Consider the following 18,072-nt stretch of genomic DNA (forward strand, 5'->3'; position numbering starts at 1 on the left):
AACATTAATGGAGGGAGAGCAACAGTAGTATGAACACTTGCTGAGCCATTACCATGTACCATGGCACTGGGCTAAGCACTTTCTGTGGATTGTCTGCACGGTAACCCTATTAGGTAAGCAGCACTGGTTCCCCATTTTGTGGATTAGGAAGCTCAGGCACAGAAAGACTGAGGATCTTGCCCAAGGACCCACAGCAAGTAAGTGGTGGAGCTAGGGTTCAGACTCAGGGTTGCCTAAATCTAGAGCCCGTTCCTTACTTGCTGTGCTACCTCCACTATTGTGTGCCAGGTATTGTACCAGATACTGTCTCATACATTTGCTTCTATAATTTTCACATCCACCTGTAAGAAACAGTCTCAAATAGCTGAAGTTACTTATCCAAGAGCATATGATATCCGAACCATTCATCCTATTTTGTGGTTCTCTCTCATGTTTCAGCCAGGGTCTTTAACAGCAGAGAGGTTTGTCCAGCGGGGTCCCTTTTCCCACTCCCCAGCACCCACATAAACAGGAATCACCTGGAAATGAAACCAGGTGACAGAAGCAGCTGCACAAGCAAGAGAAGCCTGATCGGGTCTATATTAACCAGATGACAGGAGTGTGAGCCTTCAGTGAGAAATGGGATGACACTGAACCTGAAATAAAGGTTGTTGAAATAAGACTGGTCTTCCAAGGAAGAGTGTTTCCTTACCGTTTGTCCTCTCACCAGAGAGGATGTGGCAGTCTTGTTATTTGAGTGACTTCAAACCAGTGATCAAAGCCATGAAGAAATTTCTGAAGGGAAGTGTGATTGCTTATAATCTCTAATGCCCATTCTTGATTTCCTTTTTAGAACTTTTTTTCAGCATCATCCCTGAGTCTATTTATAATTATAGCATAATAAACTGAGAGAAGTAGAATTAAAGACAGTGATATGACCTATTCCGTAGGCTTTTTGTGAAGATTAAATTTACACACAGTGTAGCCGAGCACTGACACAGAATACGCATTCAGTGTGGAAGTTCTTACAGGATTACATCATTGCATTTTGTGTTCTCACATGACGTGGGGCTGGGAACCTTACCTAAATTAGGACATTTGGACCCTCAGCCCAGGAAAACCAACATTCCAGACACTGCCTGGTCAGTACCTAAACTGCAGACTAAAACTCCCTTAGAGACCCTCTCTGGTGCTGGCAGGAAGCCCCTATTGCCATGGTGTCTATCACACTCCGTCTTTCTGTTTCAGGTGGTTAGCTCAACCAATGGAGAGCTGAATGTCGATGACCCCACAGGAGCCCACTCCAATGCACCAATCACAGCTCACGCCGAGGTGGAGGTAGTCGAGGAAGCTAAGTACGTTCATCTTTCGAGGGGGCTCTTGAGTCCTAGGTTGAAAAATCTTCTTTGTCTCTTCTTCTCCATGTGCTGCTCATCTCAGACTGGATTCCTCATGCTTGTGTCCTCAGCTTTCTTCCTTTGACCATTTTATTTTTTGCATGGTACCCTAAGGCTGCTTCTGCCCTTCTTTAGCTGTGATTTCTGGGAAGACCATCACATTGTTCTAGTCCACATCAGGCAAAAGGCCTAGTGAACCAAAAGAATCATGGTATAAGAGCTAGAACAGATAGTAGTCATGAGCCTCTTGGGTCCCTCCAGGATACAGAAAACAATCTGCTTATGTAAATCACGGGCCACACTGAACAGCATTTGATTTCTGGTTCTTGGCTAACAACTCTGCATGTACAGCCCTAGAGCGAGGGCTTCAGGGCCATTTTGTTCTCACTTAAAATGATTCTGGATTCCGAGAGACTCCAATAAGTCAGGCAAGATAGTCTCTACACCTGTGAGTAAAAGAGTCTTGGGAGGAGAGGAAATCACAATGTTCCCAAGATGGGAAGGAGGTGACTCTACTTCCTTTTCTGCCTCTCTTGCCTGTGAACGTGTTGCCCTGCCTGTACCACCAGCCCCCAGGTGCTCTCTGCATAGCGTGTGGTTAAACTCTTAGCATATAGAGTATAACAGGAAATGATTGCCAATTCTGCTGCAGAAGCAGCGTTTCTATCACTTCTTCCCTTTTTTGCCCCATCCCAAATTCCGATCCAGATTTAAACTCCCAAGAAGACATGAGGTAGGGAAAGAGAAGTCCTTTACAAATCAGTAACTGCTGCCAAGCCTGATACAGATGACCTTTCCTCTAATGAGAGTATTCAGGCTATCCTGGTCCTGTCAGAGGCAGACAACATATTAATAGTGATACCTGTGTCCTAGGTGCTCTCTTGAGCCCCCAGATGGCCTCAATACAAGCCAGAACATGCTTACATCTCTGGGAGTAAGGTGGTGGGAGGCCAGTCAAGACCTGCATTCTTCCCTCCAGTTATACTTTCTATGGTTGTCCCCCAACCCCCACCCACCCCTCTGCTGTCCTGCCCATCTATATGATGAGTTCACTTTGCTTCCAAGAGGTCCTTTACTTGGAAAGGACAGGAATCCTTTGAGGATTCCTACCCAGTAGATAAAAAGCACCCAAGGACGACTTGGATGATCTCTCACAGGCACGAGTCACTCAGTCCCTGATGACTATAGGCAGCTTTAGGTGCTCCTCTCCTGGTTTATATAGGGCTCTGGTAAGTAAGAAAGGCAGGGAGAGTTTTTAATCCTGGGAGGAAAGCATTTTTAGTAAGGAAACATGCTCCCTATTCTCAGGGACCTTGGAGATTTTAATGGTACTCACAGTGTTTCTTCAGCTTCCATGACAAAACTTCATTCTCCAAAGTAAACAGTATGGTACTTCTTATCCACACTGTTCTCAACCTTGGCTGCACTTTGGAAACACCTGGGTATGTTAGAAAATGCAAATGACTGAATCCTGTCCCCAGAGATTCTGGTTTATTTAGGATTATGGCTTGAGCATCAGGAAATTTTAAAAGTCAGGTGATTCAAATGTGTGGCCAAGGTTGGGAAACAGGGCACTAGGCACGTTCTGATTCATACATTGTCTGGGCTTGAAAGATGGCTGTACCCATTCCCACCTACCTCACTCCCAATTCATGTTGTGGCTATTACTTTGAAGGCTAGAAGTTTAGCTCTGGATTTAATAGTGTACTGTGAATACCAAGATTCAAAGAGTTTTGTTCTTATTGTTTGCCTTATACAGGTTTATCTTTTGAACCCATTTCTCTCATTTGACTTTGGTAAATGTGTACACTGATTGTGTATGTGAGTGTGGTGTTTGTGTCCTGTGTGTAAAATAGGGGGCTGTTCACACAAAGAGATTTCAATGTGGTGACTTCTATTCTGGTATGATCCAAACTCTAGGATAAAGAGAGTTCAGAGTCTCCCCATTCAGTAAAAAGGACTACTGTGACTGCCACCAGTTCTAGGTTTGGGCCTTCTGAAATGTATGAACCAGAAGGGAGCAAGTGTATTTGACCAGATGTCCTCCAGAAGCTCAAAGCTTAGGGCATTTTGTGTGCTGATTCCCCTAGTGATTTCATGAGCTACCAATCCATCTTGCCCAGGGAACTGTCTGGCAGGGCCATGTGGTTTTTTTCTTGGCCTTCTATGTGTTTTGGAGGAAAGGAGGGGGTAGCCATCAATCCACCTGCTCATTTTCATGGGAAGAAGTCACAGCTAGAGAAGCACGAGACGTCCCAAACAACCCCTCATTGCACGCAGCTGTGATGCCATTTGTCCATGCAGCCTGCTTGTGGGAAAAAGAGAGCTGTTGCCTATATTAAGATTCAACCAGAGACTGAGGAGATAAGTGAAACCTTCATTTCCAAGCATTTGATTCACCCAGCTTGTTTTATATAAAGGAGGAGAGAAATAACAGGGTCTTGGTTTTTGTTCTTTCTACAAAGTGAACATCTAACTTCCCTTTTCTTCTGGCTGTGGGACACATGCATGTCCTTGTTTAAATATAATTGGTAAGGCAAGGCAGCTTTTTGGTTGATTTTTGTTATGGAGTTTTTGCTTACTCACTGACTTTAGCTATAACTTAGAAAATGTGGACCTCATTTCTCCTGAGAATTAACAAGAATGGGATTTTTGGCCCTTCTCTGGCAGTTACACCTTAGTCCAGAGCAGTGACCCTCCTTGCTCTGATTCATCTCCTACTAAAATAAAGTGTTGCCGAAGCCTTTTCCCTCCTCTAGAGGAAGAGCTAACTGCCAGCCAGCTGCTTTGGTTAGGCATGTTGGACTTAAAGAAAGGCTAGGGACTTGTCTTTCCCTCAGAATAGTTGGAAGGTCAGCTTAACATTGCACAGTAAGACTTTGTGTGGGAACCAAAATGGCTCACTTGGTGCTTGATTGAATTCTTACAGGCAGAATCATTTCCTCTTTCTTGTGCTATCTTCCCGGAAATTGCCCAGGAAAACCCGCTGTGGGGCTCCCACCAACTCTTTCTGTTCTACCTTACCCCTCACTGAGATCCAGTTCCCTCCTCAATGCTTCTATCAGACACCTGCCCCTTCCATCTTAGGGTGGGGGCCAAGTGACCTGGGCCTACTCACCCTACCTCGAGAGAGGAAGAAACGAAACACCAACACATACTGCATGTTTGCATGGCTCACAGGGAGTCGCTTCCATCTCACCTCTGTGGACTAATATCTCTCTCTTTCTCTCTCTTCCTTTCTGTGTTTTTCTCTTTACACACTCTATAGCTGCCTGAAAATGCTCAACCTGTGGTGAGTCCCTCTCTCCAGTCCACATGATAGGGGAGCGGACCAGACTAGGCTGGGATTGGCAAAGCCAAACAAAATGCCTTAGGAACACTGAATGGCTTCCATACGCCGCCTTGTGCCATAACCACCCAGACTGGGGAACTAGATCCACAAGGTGGGGATGGGGCAGGCCTACACCCAGGAATTAATCTGTTCCTTCTTCCCTTTCAAACCCATCTCATTGCTGTCTCCTCCTGTCAAAACAATATCCCCAGTATCCAAAATTATTTTTCTATTTTTAGCCAAGTGAATTGTCTCCCAAATTAATAGACCAGATATTATCAGACAGAGAGGGACAGAGGCAGGAGGACAAGGTTACTCTATCAGTTGTTTAGATTATTCTTCACAACCCCAAGGGCAGTTATCACCAGATGATCCCCCATTCTGTGGTTTGGTCTCTAACTGGCTGCTTCGGAAAAATCTGTGACTTTTCTTTTGATTCAACTGGTTCTTCCTTCTGTAGAATGAGTCTCCAAAAGAGCTCCTTCTTGGGGGGAGAAATGGACATTTTGTTGTTGTTTTGGGGGTTTCTGTTTGTTTTTCGTTTATTGTCTTGTCTTTTCTTTTCTCTTCTTTTCTTTTCTTTTCCCTGTAAGAGTACATTTAGTGGGCCAAGGGCTGACCTGGCTAATGAGATATTGGAGCCCTTCTCTTCCACTCCTGGAAAAGATTCCTTGAGTGGAAGGGGGAGCCCTAAAGAATCTGCGTTCAGTCAAGTACATTCTTGATACAAGAAAGAGCCCTCTCCCCAGCTCTCTTCTTAGACGTTGCCTGTGACCTTCCAGGTGCTCCTGAACTGGTTGGTCTGTTGCAGTCTGGAATTATAATTTCCCCACAGTGTCTGCATGCGTGGGGTCATATTCTATGTGGTGATAACAGCCTCCTGGACTCTGTGTTTACCTTGTTTCTATTTGTCTTCAGTGACTAGGTTGGACACCAGTTTCTGAGCCCCATTGGTCTAAGCTAAGTTGCCTATGGGGCTTCCCCAGGAATAGGGATATATGGAAGATAAGTCAGGTTTTATGGAAATAGAATTTGTAGTCTTATGGTACTGGGGAGTACCTTTGACCTATTTATCTAGCAAACATGTCTGTGTAATCTGACATTGTCATAGTCTATTTTTTTCCTGTGAGATGTCACTCACATAATCCTGACTGCAAATACAGGGTCCACTGTGTGCTCCTCCAACTCTGCTTGGGACTCTAGGGGGTTCCCCAAAAGCGTAGGTTACCCAAGAGCTTAGATACCATCTAGCTTAGGTACTCCGTAAAGTTTAGGTGCTGTCTAGCTGTAGAGATAAGACATATATACTGGAAAAGACAAGTAGGTCTCCAGGAGACTTGTTATTGTCCCTCAAGAGGTCACTGTGGACAGGAATGGTCAAGAAAGACTTCATGGATACTGTGGGGCTTGAGCCAGGTATTAGAGCAAGGGAAGAATGTAAAAGTACACCAAAGAAGAGAAGCCTGGCAATGAAATAGCAAAAAGGGGAGAGAGCCAGGACATAGCAAGAGAGCAGTGTGGGAAAGGTAATGGCTCAGAGGTCTAGAGAAAGAGCACTTGGTGGCTTGTGGGTAGGGAGACTGGATTGATTCTGACTCCAGCATGCTAAGAATTTCTGGCCATCCAATCAAAGAATCAACTAGAAGAATATTTACGACACAAGAAAGGTTCATAACTCACCTTCCTTCTCTTTGGAGAGTTAGACATTTGTGTGGAGTTAGTAGGTGGGCTTGGTCTGGGGTCTGACCCAGGTTAATAGGTCCTATTGCTGGTAGTCACCACAGAAACCAAAGAATCGAAAAGCAGATTGTGGGGCCTGTTTCCTTTTGGGTACAACTATGAAAAGCTGCCGAAGCTTTAACTACAGTAACTAGCAAAAATTAATCCGGGGCTCTAAACCGTAGCGCACATTGCCCTCCAGTCAGGCAGATTCAGCATGATGTGCCTCAGCAGTCAGGTTATGATGTGCTTGTGAGCAGACACTAGTTCTTAGGACTTGCCTCGAAGGAGGTAAAAGAGAAGTGAGTAGTGTAGTTTGAAAGGGACCAAAACAGTATTTCAGACTTCTTTGTGATTGCTCTTACCTACTAAAAATACAAAATCCTCATTTTAGCATCCTCCAAAAAAAAAAAAAGAAGAAGAATAGAAATTGACTTAAATGTTAATGATGTCTCTGAAAATCATGGTTAACAGGGAATAGGGAACTCTGGTATAATACTGGTGCTCCCATGAGTTTTAATTTGCCTTGTTTAATATTAATATCAGGACTTTCAACTTGGAAAATGTTCATTTTCTAAAGCATATATAATAGAAAAAGATCATTTTTTTTTCTTGAAATCTTCTCTGGGGAGAGGACTGTCTTAAACAATCAGAAGCATTGGTCATTTTTATTTCAAAGAGTTTATTCAGTCTCCAGATTCACATGCCACTTTGTTTAGTGACTATATTCATACCCATTTAGTATTTTACAGGACTCATGGCTGGCTCCGTCAGAAGAGCATGCGGTTCTTGACCTCGGGGTCCTGAGTTCAAGCCCTATGTTGAGGGGAGAGAGTACATAAATAAACTTGAAAAAAATAGTGTTGCATAAATGTCATTGATACCTTCGGCAAGTCTTTTTTTTTTTTTAATTTTTTTAAATGTTATTTATTTTTGAGAGACAGAGACAGAGTGCTAGTGGGGGAGGGGCAGAGAGAGAGGGAGACACAGAATCCGAAGCAGGCTCCAGGCTCTGAGCTGTCAGCACGGAGCCTGATGTGGGGCTCGAACTCACAGACTGTGAGATCATGACCTGAACTGAAGTCGGATGCTTAACCGACTGAGCCACCCAGGCACCCTATCTTCAGAAAGTCTTTTGAAAGACCCTCTTAAGAAGGTCCTATTTCTAAAATTTTCATGTTTGATTCATTCAGATATGGGGAAAGGCTATCATTACTTGTATAAATGTCTATTTCTACATTCTAAGAAACTTTGTCCAAATTTTTAACAACTTGTCCATTGGGTGTTGAAATACCAAGGAGCCTGGCTGAAAAAGGAGAGAATCTTAGCTACAGTGGAGAACTTAGGAGAATGGGAAGTAAGCACCAGTTCTTTATGTTCATATGAACAGCCCTGGCATTAAACCCAGAGATTTAGGCAAGAGAACCAGACAGAGTTTTCTCCGAAAAGCTTTCCTTTCAAGGGTCCAACAAGTTTGCAGCTTGACTCCCCTCCACCATCTGGCATCTTTGACTCATCCACACCTTCTGGCCCTCACATTCTCATTTCCCATGTGTCAGCTTCCTGGAAAGGACATGTCTTATGCACCAGCTATGCCACAGCCCTCATCACCCCCTTCTGGACTTAGTCATGCCTCAGCAAGAGCTGCTTCCTATTTCAGAGACAGGAGTAAGGAAGGGATGCTTGGGCCTAGGGCTGTGCTGGAGCTGTGGCTATTGTCCAGGGGGCAACACGTGGAGGGCAGATGAAGGGAGCAGACCCCAACCTCCACCGTACACAGGGCTAGTCCTCTAACCTTGTTTGGCACGGCAGCAGCGGTCTCAGTAGCTAAGCCGAGGACCCTGCAGCCATATGCTTGCCATTGGTCAACTCCTGGGCTGTGGCGCTGGTCCCTTCTGAATGAAACGTGGGCTGTGTTGATATCAGTCAGGGGATCTAGGCTCACAGTACTTATTAAGAGTCAGGGCTCCTTCTGCTTGCTCCGGGTAGCTGGGTGGGGATGGGGGTATGGGATGGAGAGAATCCTTAATCCTTCATTGGCAGCATCATGAGATCTTGCTAAAATTGCAATCATATTTTGTGGGGGATTCATTTGTCTCAGTTTAGCTCCATATCCACTGGCCATTGAAGCTGCATTAAATTATTGTGTCCTCTGTATCAAGGGGCAGACGATGCAGGCTAGTCTTAGGCAGCCCTGAGGAGCCCCCAGCCTTGGTTCCAGATAAAGATGAAATATCTGGATTCAATGATAAACCTTCATCCTTCCAAAAAACACCTGTTTGGACCCTGCCTAGCCTGCATCATTTTGATGATTGAGTTTGGTAGCAGATTGAAATGAAGTAGCTATTTCCTTTGGCTTTCCTGGCAGACACTGCCCACTGCTTCCAGTGTGTGCACCGTAGGTGGTGGGTGTGGGTGGCCCTGTGGGTGGGTGCCAGGGGGGAACTGCCCCCCACCCGCCGGGCAGTAAGCAGAAGCAGGCAGAAGTCTGAAGCTGTAAGCCTTCCACACTGACTTGCAATGTTCCTTGTACTCCAGGTGCTGCTGTTTCTTTAAGAGGAAAAGGAAGAAGACTGCCCAGCGCCACAAGTGACCAGTGCCTCCCAGGAGTCCTCAGGCCCTGGGGACTCTAACTCAATTGCACCCGCAGCTCCTGCCATTTTTCATTGGAAGGGACTCCTCTATGGGGGAGGGTGGAGGTCCAAACCAAAAAGAAGAAAACAGATGCCCCCAGAAGGAGCCAGTGCAGGCAGCCAGGGCCCAGTGGGTCAGTGGCCATCCCCGCCTGCCTACAGCTCTGAGCAGGTCCCAGAGCTGCAGCTCCTCCACTGTTTGCCCTCGGGGCTGCCTGGTTGACTCTCCTTCCTATTGTTTACAGTGAAGGTGTCATTCACAAAAACTCAAGGACTACTATTCTCTTCCCTCCCGTAGTTTACTCCCGGTTCTTGCCCCACCCTCAACCCTCTCCAGCATAAAAGCTAGTGAGTTAAAGGCTTTGTCTGCTGGCTGAAGGAGCTTAAGAGGCTGGGGGTGCGGTCAAGAAGGCAGGGGGAAGATGGCAGGCCTGGCAGGAGAAGAACGTTCTCCACCTACCAGGTGTGCCTGGCAGTATGGCTCCGTCCTCTGTGCCTCTGCAGCCTCCATCCCCAGCTGGCCACGGGGTGCAGGTTCTTGCCACCCTCCCTCCTGTCAAGTTACACTGTCGGACACAAGCTGTGAGAAATCTGCAGTCTACTGTCCCTGCGCGTTGGCATTTTTCGCTCTCTTGACAAGCGAGCTCTGTTCTCCAGACGGTAGTAGGACAATGCAAATTGTTCTGAGCAAAGGAAAAAACTGACTTTATTGCACTTTTAGTTTTGTTTTTTTTTTTAAACAAAAAACATGGCAGATGCATATTGTGTCTGGTTATATTGGGAGTTTTACTTTTTTCTGTTTTGAGGGGGATGGGGCCAGCCAAGCCATTCAGAGAGAACATGGGTCCAGAGGACATTCTCAATGGAAAAAGTTGGGTCTGCAGCACCCAAAAGAGAAGAAGCCAAACTCTTGTCATTCTGAGTAAACACTCAGGTTGGCAAAGAAACATACTTGAATATTCATTCATCTTCTCAGCTGCTGAAGAATGTCCCTACCAGAGCCTCTTGACCTCATCAGCCTACAGTTTGGACCGCCTAGCTCTCCAGCACATGGGATGAGCCAGCCAAGCCAGACTTACCAGGAGAAGGAGATGCTTGACAAAAAAATTGGAAATACCAGTTTCCTCCACTGCCAGGGACTTCCAACTAAATAGCCATGTGACTTTCTCAGTGACTTGGGGGACAAAATTAGTGATGAAATGGCCACCGCCATATTGCCACTAGTGGACAAGAAGAGGAGGACTAAGTGAACCCGCCTTCCAACTGCCAGAAGAACCTCAGGATTTGGCATCATAGGGCCAGGAAATAAAATCATTGTGTACTGTCTGCCCCGATAGCTGAGTGATAGCATTTGGGCTGGCCTGCCTTACCAGGAACCAAGCACCTGCAGATCTCCCAGCAGGTCCACAGCAGCATGCTTAGGACTGAGCACGTGGGGCTGTATGAACAGGAAGATAAGATTGGCTGGTGCTGGAAAATTCCAAGGGAAAGGATACTGAAGTGAAAGGTCTGAAATTATCTTCTCATTTGGATATAGACTCCTTCCAGATAAGATGGCCATGTACCTAGAGCGTGTTTTCCCCAGTCCACTGTCTGCCTCCCCATGTGGGTTAGCCACCTGATCTACTACCATGAAGAGTCTCGGTTCTTCGTTCACTGCTTGGAAAGTAATGTATGGAGTTAATCTTACTGTGCTCAATTTTCATTTGAGTTCAGTGGCTTATGTAAACAGTGACCTCTTTCCAGATGTGATAGAGGAGAAAGAACCACTTACATCAGGGAACAAGGCCTTGTATCTGGGAGTAGAGAGAGCTAACTCACCAAGGAGGACAGTGGCTGGTGACTTAGTCTGGTGGTTTTGGGAACTCCGAAATCATTGCCTCTGGCTTGAGATGGAGGGCCGTGTTTTGGACTGGAGGATGTGGGGATACTTTCTGGTAGTTGGCATTTCCTGACAAGTCCCTTGATGTATCTTACATGGAGCAGAGATAGCAACAGTGGCATGGATCAGAGTTACTGGGCTTTACCTCTTCCATCGGGCCTTGGCTAGGAAATACCATTTTACTGGCTTCAAACCTGCTCAGCTCATGTAAGGATTGTAATCTTTCATTTCTTTAAAAGAAATTTTCCTGTATACAAAACAGAGTGGCTGGGAGACACAGTGTCACATCCCTTTTCCACAAGGGTTTTGAATATTGAGGTTTGCTTCCTTGATAATACCTAGTGGTTAAGGCACCATCACAGAAATGTACAGTTTCTCAATTGGCATTTGGGCAACTCTAACTTCCTGTATAGAAACTTTAACTTCCTTTTCCCTCTGTAGAAAAAAACCTTGCCTCTCAAGGGATGGCAAGGGGAAGTAGTGACAAAGCCTCTAGCATCCTGGCACTCCACACCCCACTAAGTGCCTCCCACCTCTGCTTCCACAAAAAAGCAAAGGCATTGACCAGCTTGGCTCAGGGCAAGCCCCCCTGCAGCTGAGTTTGTGACTTTTTTTGGTCTTAAATGTTTTAAAGGCTAGCTCTTGAAGGGTTAAACCTAAGCAGTTATGGGGGGGTCCTTCCTAATGCACTGTTCTCATTCTCTGCACCCCCCCCCCCAAATCTCTTACTAGGTATCTGCTTTTCATAACAAAGGCAAAGAGCCCCACGTCCCTCTGGCATGTAGGGTAATGGTGATTCTTCCAAGGCCATTAGCACTCCAAGGTGGTCCCAGGCCTCTGAGAGATTCTATTGTGATCTTCCTGAAAATTAAGTAAATAAAAAGACTACCTAAGGAATAATTTGGCCATCAGTTCCATCCCCACCAGCACATCAGGGCTCCCTCTTCAACCCTGTTGCTATAGTTGCTTAGTTCTGTGCCTCAGCCGGGTCCCTGAGGTTGGGCAGTCCCTCCACCCACCACCCACCCAAATCTACTCACTATAGTTTTGGAACTTTCTCCATTTCACAGCATGGTGCCTAAGGATCTTTTTCTTTGGGATTGGTGCAGTTGCTTCTGAGTTAGCAGTAAGTACTAGCAGCGTTCACTCAAAATATTCTTAATAGTATGCCATTAGGAGGACGTCTCCCAAGCCCTACGGTCCTCAGGTATTGCATCCTGAGCAGATTAAGTCACGCAGGCCAGGAATCCATCAAGGCACAAGCGGTCCTTCTCTTATGACCAGAGGATGACGTATGTCTGTGCAATCAAGCAGCTAAAGGTTGATCACTTACACACACCTTGGCATTTCCCAGTGGTCTCACTCTGGACTCTGCAAGGGTGGGCAGTGTGCCAGCAGCCAGTGTACTTTTCTGACAGCCTTAGTGAACATTCTGCTATATTGGGTCTGTCTAGAAGTAAACAGGGTCTAAGAAGGTACAAGTCAAGTGACTAGGCTAACCTCCAGTTAAAGCTCCATTTCACTCTGGAACGCAGAGGCAACAGGGGACAGCAGAATCCTGGGCTTTTCAGTAGAAATGTTGATTTGCCTGTTTTATCTGCATGAATTCCAGGTACAAAGAAATCACCTCTGCCATTAGCCAGAAGAGGGTCCATCACCTCTATATCCCAGCTTAGTGCACTGGAAATGGACACTGATAGTGCATATTCATTGTTGATTCTCCGTGTTAGTAACCTCCTTTAATGTCAGAAATATGCAGTGATGGTAAATGTATGTCAGATTGGTTACTAAAGATCATAGCCTTAACTTTTTTGTATGCAAAAGATAGAATTAATTGCCCCTGTCAGCAAGCATGGCTGATGTTTCTCAAAAATAAGTACTTCCATGACAGCATAGAAAGCATCTCAAAGGAACTTGATCTTTTGATGCATCTCTCCCAATTCCACATGCCTCCTGTGTGTCCCAGTCACCTCCATTTTCATACTGAAACCAGTTTTCCATTCCCAGTGAATTGCCCTGACAGTGTCGTCTCCAGCGTCAGCCACATTAGGTCTCAAATTACTCAGATTGGGAGCTTACAGCGCCATACAGCCAACATTGCCTTTGCCAGTCCACTGCCACTGTCCCCGCCATTGCCCCAATGTGGGCAGATGAATTCCAGCAACCCTTAGGGAGCCAGGATAACGAGGCACCCCATCTGGATTGGCCATATATAAGCACCAGGCACTTGTTTTGGGGGCTCTTGTTTTGGCAACTCCGGGCCTCCAGGAAAGCCCTGTCTAGAAACTGATGGCCAGTGATTCCCAGTCTTCCCTATGACGGGTTGGCAGGAATCAAAATGGGATTCCTATGGTTTTATTGTTTTGGGGGTGGGGGGAGGGAGGCAGCGGAGGGGTGGCTTTGTTTCTGAATAAAGAAGAGAGGAAACTATGGCCCTTCTGAGGGTATGCAGAGTTTGAGCAGTGTTTTAGCCACAAATAAGAAATCTTGGAAGTCTTTGATCAATTAAGCAGTCTTAAAAACATGTTTCTCATAACTCCTTTTGCAGGTGACTGAGTGCAAAAGAATAGGTTTCTCCACTGTATTCAAAAATAGTAAGTAGGTTCCCTGGATATAGACTGTAGTAGTTGACAAATTTCCTCAAAAAGCAACCAGGAAGTCCACTCCAGTATTTGTAGATCAGCTTACAAAGGAAAAAGTGAACATGTACTCCATATATTTCTAGTTTTGTTACCAAACTTGATGTTATAAAGAAACCTCAGTTCTGTGGACAGAATTTCTTTTGTCGCTTTTCTTTTACTCCTTGCAATCTTATTTCCGGTGCCATCACCACCTTCAGAGTCTCAGAGCAGAGGGTTATCCTTGGTAATAAAGGGGGGTGCAGTGCAGTCATCCCAACAAGACACACAGGAAAACAGCTGTTCCGACTGCCTCTTCCCTGCAAACCCCCTCTTTCAGGGCAGGTGAGACATTTTCAGTGTTCCTCTTCATGAGCTCCAGACCAAATCCCAGGCCAGCCCTTGCACTGAAAGCTTTTGTAAGAGGTTTATCAATCTGTTAGGAATGTCTCAGGAGAGATGAGCCATTTCTTTGGAGGGAAATCTATTTACAGATGGGTGTGTGGTTGCGCTTGTATGCCTGTGTGTGTGTATATGTGCGTGCATGCGCACGTGGTCTCATCTGTGCATTTCACTTCCATAAAGACTCACAGGCCAGGCTGCTGAGACCATGTGTTTATGAATATCCTCGGAAGTAAACAAGTAACAATTGAGCTTCTCAAACTAGTGTCACAGCAGGCTGGCTCTGGGAATGAGCCCCATTTATCAAGCAGAAAAGTAAACAGCAGAAAAGATAGAGATGAAACCAAAAATATTATAACCCCCCAATGGAAAATAATGTTGATTCATCAATTCCCATTGGATATATTACATGCTCTAATTTATTATATTATTATTTTGTCTGTTTCTTTAATCTTTGCCCATTGTACTTTTAAAAAGATGTTGGGATGTTGATTGCAATTTTTTAAGACTAGATAATGTATAAATCAGCTGTGGAAATCAGTTTTAAATGCTGTGTGGATGTGTCTGATTTATTGTTAAATGCCTTTTTTTTTTTTTTTTTTTTTTACTTTTTGTTTTATTTTAGATATGTGTTGTTGTTTCATAAACCCCAGCACTGGTCGCAAAGCTCAGCTGTGAAAATGAAATTTGTAGTATTTTTTAACATGAATGTTTATTTCAAGTGTATTTGAAATGGTTCCTCTGGGAGAGAGATTTGTACACCATTAGGAAAAACTCCTCTGCAGAGGAAGTAAGCCGCCTTTGGAGAAAACGGAAAATGGGTCTTGATGTGTTATCTCAGAGTAGCCCATTTCCTAGGGCACCATGGAAAAACACAAATGTGATCTTTAAGTATACCTCTTCCCTAATTTGGGGAGGAAAGGACTCAGTTTGCACCCTTTTTGTATGTAAAATAAAATGTCTTACCTTTCTTGACTAATTTTGTTTGGTTAGTTGGTTGGTTTGTCTGGTTTTAAATTCCCCTGGCTCGTTTGTAACTAAGAATCCAGCTAGGATTACTTTGATGGGATTCAGGGCTCTAGTGAATGAAAATAATGCTTGATACTTTGGCATTCTTGCTTCATTCCTTTGGGTTGAACATTGCTCTCTCCTGCTGGTCACTTTATTTCTGTTTATTTATTTCTAAGTTTATTTGTTGATTTGAGAACCAGAGCATGAGCAGGGGAGGGGCAAAGGAAGAGAGAGAGAATCTCAAGCAGGCTCTCCCCTGTCAGCATGGAGCCCCATGCAGGGCTCAAACCCAGCAAACTTTCAAAACCCAAGAGTTGGATGCTTAACCAACTGGGCCACCCAGGTGCCCCCATTTTTTTTTTTTAATTTTAGAGAGAGCATGAGTTGGGGAGAGGGGCAGATGGGGAAAGAATCTTTTTTGAATGCTTATTTTTGAGAGAGAATGAGCAGGGGAGGGGCAGAGAGACACAGAATCTGAAACAGGCTCCAGGCTGAGCTGTCAGCACAGAGCCCAATGCCAGGCTTGAACTCACGAGCCGCAAGATCATGACCTGAGCGGAAGTCGGATGCTCAACCAACTAAGCCACCCACCCAGGTGCCCCACCCCCCCCTCCCCGAGAGAAAGAGAATCTTAGGCTCCACACTGAGTGTAGAGCCCGATGCTGGGCTCTAATGACCCTGGGATCAGGACCTGAGCCGACTGAGTCACCCAGGCGGCCCCTGTTGGTCACTTTAAATATTCCTGGCAGTTGGGGCGCCTGGGTGGCTCAGTCGGTTAAGTGTCCTACTTCAACTCAGGTCACGATCTTGCGGTCCGTGAGTTCGAGCCCCGCGTCGGGCTCTGGGCTGATGGCTCAGAGCCTGGAACCTGCTTCTGATTCTGTGTCTCCCTCTCTCTCTGCCCCTCCCCCGTTCATGCTCTGTCTCTCTCTGTCTCAAAAATAAATAAACGTTAAAAAAAATTTTTTTTTAAATATTCCTGGCAGAACATGGACATTCATCACTCACATACTGGTTCCTGTATCCCTGTGGTTCTTAGGTTGTAGAACATCAGGAAGTTAGGATGTACTCTGTGGAACAGCTTTGGAATAGCTTTATAATGCTCTTCTAATGAACATCTACACAGGGGATAAAACTATGATGTGCAATTATAAAATCATATATATATATATATATATATATATATAGCCACAAAGTAACTGTCAATCGGCATGATTGGTTCCAGCTTTTTTGTTACTCAATTACTACTTGATTTGTTTTTTCACTGGGTAGGCAAGTAAGCAGAAGACACTTAAGATCATCATGAGAGAAAAACTTCACACCGAGAGCATTTTATCCATCAAGCTTTTTTTTCTTTCAAAAGTGGAGGGGAGGTGTGGAGGAGGCAGGTTTTATGTGTTTTAGCATTAGCTCCTCAGGTGTAGGCTACTTTGAAAAAACATAGTTTGGTAAACATTTTTCTCAATGGCTATGGAGGGCATGAGACCAGTGAGTGGGGAAAGAGGCCTGACCAAAAAAATGGTTGGAGGATCAGATCAACTTTGTCAGTGCAACAGTTTTACCTAGGAGAACCTTTACCGGATTGAGGTGTGAGGATTAGAAACAGCAAACATCACTTGTGTTTACATGAGAGAACTGTGGAAACTTTGCAGCCTGACTGCAGTGACCTCAGTGTAAGCAAGGACAAATTAATGCCAGTGGCCATGCATAACCTCAAACTTAGGTCAGCACCTCATAAAGACGACAAATTGCAGGGCTCAACTAATTGAAAGGGAGCTGTGCCTACCTAGAATTTGGGCTGTGAAGACCAAGACTTTCTATATTAAGCTTCGAAAAGTGATTTTTTTTTTTTAACGTTTATTTATTTTTGAGACAGAGAGAGAGCATGAACGGGGGAGGGTCAGGGTCACAGAGAGAGGGAGACACAGAATCTGAAACAGGCTCCAGGCTCTGAGCTGTCAGCACCGAGCCCGACGCGGGGCTCGAACCCACGGACCGTGAGATCATGACCTGAGCCGAAGCCGGACGCCTAACCGACTGAGCCACCCAGGCGCCCCTCGAAAAGTGATTTTAAGGGCACTTGGGTGGCTCAATCACTGAAGTGACCAACTTCAGGTCATGATCTGGGGGTCGGGCCTTGTGCCCTGACAGCGAGCAGCCTGCTTAGGATCTTCTGCCTCCTCTCTGCCCCTCCCCGCCACACGCACGCATGTTCTATCAAAAATAAACATTAAAAAACAAAAACAAAAAAACAGCATTGAGTGGGGCGCCTGAACCCAGGCCGTCTCATAGGTATTATTTGCCACCTCAGTACTAAGTATGACGTTACTGCAACCAAAATTTGTTGAATACAGCCCTGCAGCAGTGTTGGCGGAGTTATATACAAAATCAGTGCAACACAATCGGTTGCTCACACGCACACAAAACGGTTACTTGGAAAAATAGGCAAAGAAAGGAAGTTAAGAACCAGAGTATACAATATTAAAGCGTGCACTGACTCATACAGCAGTAAGCACGGTAAAAACCAGAGAACAGGTAGTATAGTGACATGGACAAAGTAAAAAAGGGGTTTGAAGCAAGTTTTACAAGACAAGTAGAAGGAGCAGTATAAGGTCATGTTCTGGGTAAGCACAAACATGCCCCGAGTTTGGGGAAGCTACCATATTTAAACCCAAACTGATGGTGGCTAATGCTTAACTGGCCCAATTCGGAAAATAACAAGTGCCTTCTCTCCCGCTATCCACCGACTTCTAACATAAACTGACCCTCCAAAAGATTTCCACTCCCACAAAGGCAGAGCCGGTCAAGGGACCCATCGCTCTACATGCTGGGGCTTGTAGTCTACTCAGAGACCCAATCCGCGCGCTCTTCAGGGCCGGGCGGTGCCGCCTTCAGTGATCCTCTTCCCGTGGGTGGGCGTTGGCTTGCGGGGGAGCCAATGAGGCCACAGTAACGTGGCAGCCACCCACGAGCCCGCGTCTCAGCCAGCAGGGTCCGCGAGGCGGGCTCCGCCCCCCACGGGGACCTACTACACGGCGCCGACCTAGAGGGGGGAAACAGGGCCCGCCTCCTGCCAGGAGGCCGGTAGGAGCCCCGGTTC

General features: G+C 45.6%; 1 protein-coding gene across 13 annotated transcripts in view; it reads left to right on the forward strand.

Annotated features, from left to right (window-relative positions):
- The window catches only part of CSNK1G1 (casein kinase 1 gamma 1), a 168,265-nt gene extending 154,548 nt beyond the window's left edge, over positions 1-13,717 (forward strand). For 6 of the 13 annotated variants that reach the window (XM_060618315.3, XM_078448724.2, XM_060618309.3 and 3 more), the window contains 2 exons: positions 1,228-1,334; positions 7,169-7,330. In XM_060618315.3, the coding sequence (XP_060474298.1) occupies positions 1,228-1,334; positions 7,169-7,268 (207 nt within the window). In that variant the 3' untranslated portion in view covers positions 7,269-7,330. The other 7 variants (XM_081795853.1, XM_060618319.3, XM_060618314.3 and 4 more) reach the window with 3 other exon arrangements.
- Positions 13,718-18,072: the final 4,355 nt, after the last annotated feature.

This window comes from Panthera onca, chromosome B3 (assembly GCF_046562875.1).
Source record: "Panthera onca isolate mPanOnc1 chromosome B3, mPanOnc1 haplotype 2, whole genome shotgun sequence".
NCBI classification, from domain to species: Eukaryota; Metazoa; Chordata; class Mammalia; order Carnivora; family Felidae; genus Panthera; species Panthera onca.